At 49.2% G+C, this 12,702-nt stretch overlaps 1 protein-coding gene across 1 annotated transcript in view; it reads left to right on the top strand.

Moving 5' to 3' along the window:
* LOC116952744 (uncharacterized) overlaps positions 1–12,702 on the top strand; it is a 164,244-nt gene that overhangs the window by 31,370 nt on the left and 120,172 nt on the right. Inside the window, exons 3-4 of the mRNA XM_076074481.1 lie at positions 6,388–6,584; positions 6,950–10,200. Coding sequence (XP_075930596.1) covers positions 6,388–6,584; positions 6,950–10,200 — 3,448 coding nt within the window. The remainder of the gene's footprint in view (positions 1–6,387; positions 6,585–6,949; positions 10,201–12,702) is intronic.

The following is a 12,702-nucleotide window of genomic DNA, read 5'->3' as shown; positions in this document are numbered from 1 at the left end:
GACCCACAATTAGTATACCCACAAATAGTATACTCACAATTAGTATACCCACAATTAGTATACCCACAATTAGTAGACCCACAATTAGTATACCCACAATTAGTATTCCCACAATTAGTATACCTACAATTAGTATACCCACAATTAGTGAACCCACAATTAGTAAACTCACAATTAGTATACCCACAATTAGTATACCCACAATTAGTATACCCACAATTAGTATACCCACAATTAGTAGACCCACAATTAGTATACGCACAATTAGTAGACCCATAATTAGTATACCCACAATTAGTAGACCAACAATTAGAAAACCCTCAATTAGTATACCCACAATTAGTGAACCCACAATTAGTGAACCCACAATTAGTATACCCACAATTAGTATACCCACAATTAGTATACCCACAATTAGTATACCCACAATTAGTGTACCCACAATTAGTATACCCACAATTAATGTACCCACAATTAGTATACCCACAATTAATATACCCACAATTAGTATACCCACAATTAGTAGACCCACAATTAGTATACCCACAATTAGAAAACCCACAATTAGTATACCCACAATTAATATACCCACAATTAGTGTACCCACAATTAGTATACCCACAATTAGAAAACCCACAATTAGTATACCCACAATTAGTATACCCACAATTAGTATACCCACAATTAGTATACATACAATTAGTAGACCCACAATTAGTATACCCACAAATAGTATACTCACAATTAGTATACCCACAATTAGTATACCCACAATTAGTATACCCACAATTAGTATACCCACAATTAGTATTCCCACAATTAGTATACCTACAATTAGTATACCCACAATTAGTGAACCCACAATTAGTATACTCACAATTAGTATACCCACAATTAGTATACCCACAATTAGTATACCCACAATTAGTAGACCCACAATTAGTATACGCACAATTAGTAGACCCATAATTAGTATACCCACAATTAGTAGACCAACAATTAGAAAACCCTCAATTAGTATACCCACAATTAGTATACCCATAATTAGTATACCCACAATTAGTATACACACAATTAGTAGACCCACAATTAGAAAAAACACAATTAGTATACCCACAAATAGTATACCCACAATAAGTATACCCACAATTAGTATTCCCACAATTAGTATACCCACAATTAGTAGACCCACAATTAGAAAACCCACAATTAGTATACCCACAATTAGTATACCCACAATTAGTAAACCCACAATTAGAAAACCCACAATTAGTAAACCCACAATTAGTATACCTACAAATTGTATACCCACAATTAGTATACTCACAATTAGTATACCCACAATTAGTATACCTACAATTAGTATACCCACAATTAGTAAACCCACAATTAGTGAACCCACAATTAGTATACCCACAATTAGTATACCCACAATTAGTATACCCACAATTAGTATACCCACAATTAGAAAACCCACAATTAGTATACCCACAATTAGTATACCCACAATTAGAAAACCCACAATTAGTATACCTACAATTAGTGAACCCACAATTAGTGAACCCACAATTAGTATACCCACAATTGATAAACCCACAATTAGTATACCCACAATTAGAAAACCCACAATTAGTATACCCACAATTAGTATACCCACAATTAGAAATCCCACAATTAGTATACCCACAATTAGTGAACCCACAATTAGTGAACCCACAATTAGTATACCCACAATTAGTATACCCACAATTAGAAAACCCACAATTAGTATACGCACAACTAGTATACCCACAATTAGAAAACCCACAATTAGTGAACCCACAATTAGTGAACCCACAATTAGTATACCCACAATTAGTATACCCACAATTAGTATACCCACAATTAGTGTACCCACAATTAGTATACCCACAATTAGTGTACCCACAATTAGTATACCCACAATTAGTATACCCACAATTAGTATACCCACAATTACTAAACCCACAATTAGTAAACCCACAATTAGTATACCCACAATTAGTATACCCACAATTAGTATACCCACAATTAGGAAACCCACAATTAGTATACCCACAATTAGTATACCCACAATTAGTATACCTACAATTAGTATACCCACAATTAGTAAACCCACAATTAGTGAACCCACAATTAGTATACCCACAATTAGTATACCCACAATTAGTATACCCACAATTAGTATACCCACAATTAGAAAACCCACAATTAGTATACCCACAATTAGTATACCCACAATTAGAAAACCCACAATTAGTATACCTACAATTAGTGAACCCACAATTAGTGAACCCACAATTAGTATACCCACAATTGATAAACCCACAATTAGTATACCCACAATTAGAAAACCCACAATTAGTATACCCACAATTAGTATACCCACAATTAGAAATCCCACAATTAGTATACCCACAATTAGTGAACCCACAATTAGTGAACCCACAATTAGTATACCCACAATTAGTATACCCACAATTAGAAAACCCACAATTAGTATACCCACAACTAGTATACCCACAATTAGAAAACCCACAATTAGTGAACCCACAATTAGTGAACCCACAATTAGTATACCCACAATTAGTATACCCACAATTAGTATACCCACAATTAGTGTACCCACAATTAGTAAACCCACAATTAGTATACCCACAATTAGTAGACCCACAATTAGTGAACCCACAATTAGTAGACCCACAATTAGTATACCCACAATTAGTATACCCACAATTAGTAAACCCACAATTAATAAACCCACAATTAGTATACCCACAATTAGTAGACCCACAATTAGTATACCCACAATTAGTATACCCACAATTAGTAGACCCACAATTAGTGAACCCACAATTAGTAGACCCACAATTAGTGAACCCACAATTAGTAGACCCACAATTAGTGAACCCACAATTAGTAGACCCACAATTAGAAAACCCACAATTAGTATACCCACAATTAGTGAACCCACAATTAGTATACCCACAATTAGTATACCCACAATTAGTATACCCACAATTAGAAAACCCACAAATAGTATACCCACAATTAGCATACCCACAATTAGAAAACCCACAATTAGTATACCCACAATTAGTGAACCCACAATTAATAAACCCACAATTAGTATACCCACAATTAGTAGACCCACAATTAGTATACCCACAATTAGTATACCCACAATTAGTAGACCCACAATTAGTGAACCCACAATTAGTAGACCCACAATTAGTGAACCCACAATTAGTAGACCCACAATTAGTGAACCCACAATTAGTAGACCCACAATTAGTGAACCCACAATTAGTAGACCCACAATTAGTAGACCCACAATTAGTAGACCCACAATTAGTGAACCCACAATTAGTAGACCCACAATTAGTAGACCCACAATTAGTGAACCCACAATTAGTATACCCACAATTAGTATACCCACAATTAGTGAACCCACAATTAGTATACCCACAATTAGTGAACCCACAATTAGTATACCCACAATTAGTATACCCACAATTAGTAGACCCACAATTAGTGAACCCACAATTAGTGAACCCACAAATAGTATACCCACAATTAGTAGACCCACAATTAGTATACCCACAATTAGTAGACCCACAATTAGTATACCCACAATTAGTGAACCCACAATTAGTATACCCACAATTAGTAGACCCACAATTAGTATACCCACAATTAGTAGACCCACAATTAGTAGACCCACAATTAGTAGACCCACAATTAGTGAACCCACAATTAGTAGACCCACAATTAGTGAACCCACAATTAGTAGACCCACAATTAGTGAACCCACAATTAGTAGACCCACAATTAGTGAACCCACCAACGCTTCGCTCCCTCGCAGGAACTGCTCGCGTTGTCCAAGCCTCCACCGCGGCCCCCTCGCGTCCGTGCGGGTGTCCACTTTGAACCGTTCATTGGCGCAAGGCGCCTGGAAAGTCCTCCGCGGTCAGAGTGGCTTTGGGTTGAAGTGGGTGTGTTGGTGGACCACTCTGGTGGCCAAATCTACGAGTTTGCAGGCCCCACTTGACAACCGTCAACAGTAAAGAAACGCAAATTTGCTTTGAATGCCCGTAAATTTGAGTGGAAGAACAATCGACCATTAAAATATTGTTTTGGTGACTATATATTTCACTAGATTACCCGTCAATTGTATTGCAAAGAGGTAACTTCTGCGCGGCTGTAGTGGCTGCATCTGGCGCCCCTACAGCGTTAGCTATTCGAGACCGTGAGCGTAACGACGATGCGATTAAGGCAAGCTCCCATATGACCGATTTGCTGCACCCCCTGAGCTCGTAATGGGAGTCACCACGCCACTGAGCAGACGATAAACCCAGGACCTGGGTTCAGATGTCACCGCCGCTGATGCGAATCGTTGGCCGGTGAATCGAACTCAGTTCGCTCGCTGGGGTCAAAGTGCAGTTGCGGCTTCACCGCTGGGCCACACCACTGGCATAGCCACAAATAAGTATGCATTATTTAAAACTGCAATATCTATTACGATAAAAAAATAACATTCCATTAAACGCTGTTGGGGGGGGGGGGGACCCATTTGCCCTGTTGACAGAGTAAGCGAGAAATGTTGTAAACATCACGGCTGGTGCTCGCTCTTACTTAAACATCCGAGGCAGCTCCCCAGACGGCATGACCCCTATTAGAACACGGTCAAGTTAGGAGGGGGGGGGGGGGAACTTCCAAGCATCTCTCTCTTTTCTTTAAATAGTCTTACCCGATCTAGCACGGTCAAAGTCACGTTGTAGCCACCCGTGATGGTTATGTTTTTTTTAATTATATACGGATAACGCATGTTGACTCTGTAATGAATATATTAGTGGAAGTCTGGTTGTTGGGGTTTCTTTTTTGCATAATGAAGTAATACAATGTAATATATTTATGTATGCGGGTTTACCCAGTAGGGTGCTGTCAAGGCTTTATTTAATTTTTCTCGCAGTAGGAGGGGCGATGATTGTTGCTTGCAATGTGTTATCCCAATCGAGGGATGTTTTTTTTTTATTGGCCACGGTGGTGAGATGTGAACTACCTCGCCAGGTATACAGGAGTACCTGAGTTCGAACCCGACCCTGACGACTGTATATTTGCAGGTTGCGTGTTCTCTCTCCACGTGGTCACGTGGATTTTTCTCCGGGTCCTCTGTTTTTTCCCATTTAGAGATAACGTGCGTTGAGGATATTTGCGAAACATTTGCGCATGATACACCACTTGTTTCAGCTGTAAATGTGTGGCCAAGTGGCTTCTGAAAAATAGCTATATAGCTCAGTGGGCCTTACCTGGTGAAATATAAAGAGTTGAGTTTTGTTTTAGTTTACAACCTGCAGAAACGCCAGCTACATCAGGGTGAGAACTTACAAAGTCTACATACTTACAACAATACAGATATCCCCGGTATAGCCTTATGATACTTTTGGGGCAAGTGGTGTTTGTGAGCACCTTACGAAGGCCGGCACAGCACACGAGATGGTGGGAGAGTGGCCAGCAACACTCCCGGCCGCGTCGAATCAGGTCATTCTTTGAGGTTGAGTCCACCTAGGGTAGGCTCGGGACTGGTTCAGATTATCGCTGTCACCTGGTGTGGTCCATTGCAATATGTGTGACCCCTCTGGCACACGAAACGTCCTCATTGTATGTTTACACGAGAGAGCAATAATCGCACAATGCATTCCGATATTTCTCAAATGTAATGCTGCTGTGAACGATTTTTTAAAAGTAATTTGGTCCACGCCGGCTTCCTTTTTACCGCGAATTTATTTAATTTAAAATCGATTGTGTTTGCACGCTGCTTTTTGCTTCCCCCTGTAACGCAGTTGACTCTGCACTGATTCCTATTTGGTTGATTTTTCTCTGATTTCTATTTGGTTGATTTTGCTCTGATCTCTATTTGGTTGATTTTGGTCTGGTTTCTATTTAGTTGATTTTGCTCTGATGTCTATTTGGTTGATTTTGCTCTGATTTCTATTTGGATGATTTTGCTCTGATTTCTATTTGGATGATTTTGCTCTGATTTCTATTTGGTTGATTTTGCTATCATCTATATTTGGTTGATTTTGCTCTAAATTCCACTTGGTGGCTTTTGCTCTGATTTCTATTTGGTTGATTTTGCTCTGATCTCTATTTGGTTAGTTTTGCTCTGATCGCCATTTGCCTGTCTCTGCTCTGATCGCTATTTGCTTCATTAACTCACTCGTTTTCATCTCATCACCTCTGCCGACATTGGCGACGCTGGTCACTCACTCTCTCTCTCTTTGCCAACGAGACTCCTCTCTCTCTCTCTCCTCTCTCTATCCCCGGTTGCTCATAACCAACCGGTTCCCTCTGGTCGCAAACCCATAGGATGGGCACTGTGGCCCCACCTCTCTACCGGATTGGCTGCTCTGCGACCCATCTACGTCGGGCCTACGGGGAGTGCCCGTCGACTCGGACCGCGGGAGCCACGCCGTCGCCTCGTGCTGCCCCGGGACATTCTCCCTGCACGTGCTCGCCGATTGGGAGTCACCGCGAGCCTGGCTCTTCCAAGATCCCTCCTCCAGGTGTGCCTCGTGTGGCACGGCGCCGGCCGGCTTTTGCCTCACTGGATTTGTTAGCCGGGATGTTTTTTTTTATGACGCGCGGCCACTCCAGATGCAGGATCCGGGGTCCTCTTGTCATTGTATCTCATTTGCGTCTCCCCCCCCCCCCCCCACCACTCCCCCCCCTCCTCCCCATATCCCACGGGAATCCAATCTCTCTGACCGTCTGTCCATGCGTCTGTCTGTGCATCCGTCTCTCTATCCGTCCGTCCATCTGTCCGTCTACCTGTCTATCCGTCCGTCCATCTGTCCGTCTTTCTGCCCGTACGTCCATGCGTCCGTCCATCCACGCATCCATACAATCTGTCCATCCGTCCGTGCAACAGGCCGCCCAAGAACGCGGCAGGCACATCCGGTGTGGAGATGGAGCGCTGCGCGTCGGGCTCCGCCGCCGCCACCTTCGCGTCGCTGGTGCTCGAGGGCCGGGCCGAGTCCCTGAGCGCCGAGCGGCGGCTGCGGCTCATCTCGGTGCTCGCGCGCTACCTCCGCCTCGACCCCTATGCCGTGACGCTGGCGCCGCTCGGGACGCCGTCGCAGCTGGCGCGCCTCAACCGCAGTGTGGTGGCCGCAAGTGGGGCCTCTGGGCCCCAAGACGACGCCGGCCGGACGATGAGCCGTAAGGCCATGGTGCCGGCAGGCGGCGGTGGCGGCGGCTTCGGCGGGCCAGAGGACGGCGCCGGTGCTTCGGGGCTGGTTCGGCTCCGCCTCCGAGACGCTTCGGAGCGTGAGACGTCGGGCCCTGAGAGGCTTGCGGTCGGTGGCGCCGGGCACCGCGGCCGCGATTGCGACCCACGGGGCCGTGAGCCGCTGGGGCCGGAGGGCGGCCTCATGGAGGTGTCGTGGCCCGTTGCCTGTGGCCCCTTTGAGCTGGCCGCGGAGCTGGCCCAGGTGCTGTCGCACAGCGTCGCCTCGGGCCGGATGTCCGGCGTGACAGGCCACGCGGTAGTCGGCTGGCGAGTGCTGGCCGAGAGCCGCGGCGGCAGCGCCGAGAGCGCCGACACCAAAATCGGCACGGCAACGTTGAGGAAGAGGATGCTCGGGGCCACGGCCACGCCGGTGCTCATGCCGGCGACGACTAGGCTCATTCCGGCGTTCGAGGCTGCCGCCGATGACGCCGAGGGAGTGGCGGCGGTTGCCGCGTGCTGCGGTTTCGGTGTCGCCGCCGCTGCCGCCGCCGCTGCAACGGAGCTCTCCCCGTCCCCCGTGCACCTCACCGTTCCACCCTCTGGCGACCGGACGGATTCAGACGCATCGACCCAAGCCCCTTTCTGGAGCACGTGGACCAGTCCGCATGCCGCAGAGGGGGCAGCCCGACCCGACGGCGGCGGCGTCGCACCGATGGGTCTCTGCAGCTCAACGGTGCCCGTCTTCGGTGACCGCGCTTCGCCCGTTCCTCTCGCACCACCCGCGGGCCCCATCGCCGGCGCGCCGGCGTATCCGTGCACTCTGACGGCGGGCCACCCCACCGGCGGCGGGCGCTCCAGTGGAACGGCACCTCCCCCGTCGCGGAGAGGTTCCCCGTCGCTAGGCATGACAATCGCACGCGCGTCCCAGCCCCGCTCCGGCCGCGTCACGCCGTCGTACGCGCCGCTGGAGTTGCCGTCAACCCAGCCCGATGCCACAGCCTCCCAGGACTTGCAGCAACGGCAATCTGAGTCTGTGAGTCCAAGCGGCACGGGATGCTATGAAAAGGAGGGATTGGCCGGGGTGACCCCGTCGCTCTCCGATGCCGTGCCGTGGCTCGAGGCGACGGTGAGACCATCTCTCCCCTCGCCAGTTATAGCCACGACCGCTGGCCCTGCCGTCTCACTGCCGGTGGCGACGGCGGCCGTGGTTTCGCGACTGAGCGCACCACTGTCGCGTTTGCCAACGGCGCAGGAGCTAGCGCCGAGTGGCCAGCCAGTGCCAGCAGCAGGCGGCGGGCAGGCGGGGCAGCCGTCCGGGTCGTCGTTTTGGCAGCGGACGCCAAAGATGAGTTCGGCGACGATGTGGCATGAGCTAGCGGGCCGAGCGGGCTCACTCACGCAGCTACAGCCGCCGCCATCATCTCAGATTAATCAGAGTTGCCAGCCTCAGCGGGCGAGACACCCCGTGTCGTCTCCTGCGGAGTGGAGTGCCTCGACAAAGGACGCAGACGTGTCCTTTGCGCTGAGCGCGACGCAGCGGGCTGGAGGCGAGCGTTCAGACTGCTCCTTCGGGGACTTGCTGTACGACGGCTCGCCGCTCGAGCACGGAACAATGGCATGCACGCGTTCGCTGTCACCACCGCGTAGTGGCACAGCCATGCCCGACGACTTTTTCTCTTTTGTTTACGCAGCCGAGCAGGCCGGAGATGCATCGTCGGTCTATGCAGTGCAACATTTCGATGATTCGCAGCACGGATACAGAACGGAGAAGCCGGTGCACTCGTCGCCGATTTACGGCACAATCTCTCCCAGCGATTCACTCAGCGCTCACACGATGGAACGAGCCACGGATGCCTCGTCCCTTTTCAAAACGCGACAGCGAGGCGATCAGTCGCTCCTCTGTCATGCGGCCGGGCCCACTGAATCACCTCCTGTGTACACAGCGGAACGGCATGGGGATTCATCGTCTCTCTGCACAACGGCTCAACTCGACGACTTACTCTCCGGCCCCTCCTACCCCCACGCCGCACGCCAACCAACTCTTTCACCGTCGCTTTACGAAGCAGAGCGGCTCGCCGGAGCCCAGCCCTCGTGGCGGACGGAGCGAGCCGGTGATGTGATTTTCCCCCGCGAAGTTGGCGGCGCCGGCAGCCCTCCGGCAAAAACTTTCGGGGCCCCACGGACCACTTTGCTCGCGGCGGAAGCAGAGGCGGTGCTTTCCCGCATGCCGGCTGCATCTCAGCAGAGTTTCTCCGCCGCTCCGAGCACCGCCGACAGGGGTTCCGTCCCCGGAGGATGGGGTCACAGAACCGGCACATCCGTCACGGTGACCTCCACCCCCAGCCCGGCGTCCGAGACAGCTCCGCTCGGAAGATCGATGGGACCAATTCCAGCGTCCTCAGCTCTGCTCTGGGATGCATCGCTGAGCCTTGCTTCCGATTTGCTTCCATCATTCATGCCACCGCTGCCCGCCGACTTGACTTATCGCCAGCCTCGCGAGCGCTTTACCACCGCAGCCGCCTCCTCCTCCTCCACCCCCTCCACTGGAAGTGACTCCCCGGCGCCGCCGGCGACTCCCGGTGGCGCCACGGGACGAGGGGCGGGGTCCAGCCCCCACTATCCGACCCCGGCGCCCGTCCTCACGGCCCGGCAAAGTTCGACACCGGTCGCGGACGGGGGAGTTGCGGCATCGATCCATCCGAGCCTCCATTCCTCCACATCTCCCGAGTTCCAGTTCTCGCGCACGGCCATTGCCATTGATGCCGCCGCCACTGGCGCCGCTGGCACCATCAGTGCCATGACGACCGGGGACCCGGTGCCAGTGGCGAGCAGTGTCGTCGAGAGGAGAAGTCGTTCGAGCTGGGGGGCCATGCCCCCCCCTGCGAGTCTGACCGTCGCTCCGTCGCCTCGATCTGCCCTCACGGAGGGGACCCCCGCGTTGGCGAGCGCAGGTGAGAGCCGTCATCTTGGCCAGGCCCGAAGGCCACACACACACACACTGCGACGTTTGTGATGGATAAGAGTTGACATGCTTATTGGATTGAGCAAGTCGATTTTTAAGGGCCATGAGTGGATTAGTGAGTGAGTAGGTGAATGGGTGGGTGGTTGATTTTGTGGGTGGGTGATGGAGTGAGTCAGCGGATGGGTGGGTGAGTGGGTGAATGGGCAGGTGGATGGGAGAGTGTGTTGATGTGACCTGGTGGTTGAACACAGAATGCAGAAGAGATCTCAACATGAGTGGCGGAGGAACAAGTGAGTGACGTTCGTGGCAAAAAAAAAAAACAACACGTGGCAGTAGCAATAGAAGAGTGATGAGGAGGCTCCTGACTGCCAGTGAGTTCTGGGTCAATGAAAAGTTCGTGCCATTGTGTGAGCGAGTACAAAGGCACGTGACACAGCACACACACACATGATGATCCCAAGAACAAGCAGCAGCAGCACCAACATTTTTAGAACAACCTTTGTTTCCTTCCCCTTTCCACAGTATATATCTATATCTACGTGAAATATATATTTTAGGTAAGGACACAAGCCCCGGTACGATGCCCTCAGTGGTTTCTGGGGAGGGCAGGGTGGGGAGACAAAAAAACCGCGACGGAGCGGGGGGGGGAGAGGGGGACACTTTCCGGTGCCTGCCACAAATGAACAACAATACCTTGCTGATCTCGTCAAGCGACATAAACCGTAACGGGCACTCCGGTCATCCTTGCAGCAGCGGCGGCTTTTGGCTCGTCATCAAACGAAGGTGGTCACCGCATTGTGCGGCGCTTTCAGATGGACTTCTGTGGCCGTCCGGAATGCTCTTCATTCCGATTTTAGGAAGCCACTGGAGCTATGCAATTTTAAATTATCTAGATTGAAAGCTCATGTCGTTGAAACAATTTTTGTGTTCAGTTTGGTGTCCTTCTTCGGGCACCTCCGATGAGCACGGTTGGCTACGTACAATGCGAAAGAAGTGCAACATACATAAATGCATGTGACATCACCCTACCGCGCGCTTAGTGCACAATAGCTTTGCTTTTAAACCATCAACCTAAAACAAAATCTAAATTGTGACTTTTGACTCAGCCCGTCATTCCAATCTGGGGTCGTATAAACGAGTCCTATATTTTGATTTATAGCTTTCGTGACTGCAGGGATTCATATTCTTGGTTCTTTCGGTAAAGTCACGTAGAAGGGAAAAAAATAAATAATAAAAATATAAAACAATAAAATTCTCACGACGTTTCGACTGCAACACAAGCAATCATCATCAGGTGTGAAAACCACAACAATTTTCCACATCATCAGGTGTGAAAACCACAGCAAGAATGTTTTCTTTCTGTGGTTTTCACACCTGATGATGATTGCTTGTGTTGCAGTCGAAACGTCGTGAGAATTTTATTGTTTCATATTTTTATTATTTTATTGTTTCCCTTCTACGTGACTTTACCGAAAGAACCAAGAATATGGGTCCTATATTGTGATGAGAAATCAACGGCAGTCGTCCTATGGAGAGACCATGCCCTGGCCATTGGAATGTGGAATTTCCACCACCGGCTCTGCAGGGATGCGAGTGAAAGACGAGCAGCCGATGCCTTTCGATACTGATCGGAGCAGCAGGAAGTTACTTCCTCTCGACTTCTTTTGACCGGGAATCGAACTCGGTCGGGCAGGCTCACAATACCCCCCCGTAAAAAAAACCTCTCCTCCATCCCGAGGGCCCCATACACTCTCAGCTGACGAAATAAAATGTCCACGCTCCGCCGGGTCCCCGTCCCCGGGGCCTCTCCGCTTCTCTCTCGCTCTCTCGTTTTAGACTTCGGAGGAAGGGGAGGGCCACCATCTGGCCTCAAACTCCACTTTTCCCCTCTGTTGAGCTTGTGGGACACACAGGTGTTCGATAGCCGCGTGGGCTAGCAGGTTGTTGCGCCCTTGTCCCCACGTAAGGGGGTTCAGTTAGCCAAGATGTTTTTTTTTTTCTGTTGTACTGGAAATGATGTTAAAAGTTTGGAGTAGGACGTGCTAGTGTTTTTTTAGTATAACCAACCCGGTTTCAAGCCCTACAGGGTGGTCTCAGTTGACGGAGAGATGTTTGGTGCTCCACACGTCATTACAGAAGACCGATATCGTCTGATAAAAAAATGTATATATAATCAATGTCCGGCCATGACCAAAACGCATGTAAGTAGGTTTGTATTGATCTGAAGCTTTCGTGACTGCAGGAATCCATACTCTTTGGTTCTTTCGGTAAAGTCACGTAGGTAGAAAAATTAAACAAAATAAAAATAATATATCACGACGTTTCGATCGCAACACATTCGATCGAAACGTCGTGACATGTTATTTTTATTTTTCTACCTACGTGACTTTACCGAAAGAACCAAAGAGTATAGGTTTGTATTGTGCCTGAGTCACATCATGGACAGTCAGGGGTGGAGTTGGCACATACGTGCCATGCACGAATGTGAGCT

This window comes from Petromyzon marinus, chromosome 48, assembly GCF_048934315.1.
Source record: "Petromyzon marinus isolate PM22_M1 ecotype Great Lakes invasive population chromosome 48, UKy_Petmar_22M1.pri1.0, whole genome shotgun sequence".
Classification (NCBI taxonomy): domain Eukaryota; kingdom Metazoa; phylum Chordata; class Hyperoartia; order Petromyzontiformes; family Petromyzontidae; genus Petromyzon; species Petromyzon marinus.
Note: the sequence above shows the minus strand (reverse complement) of the source record. Positions and strands in the feature narration are given on the sequence as shown.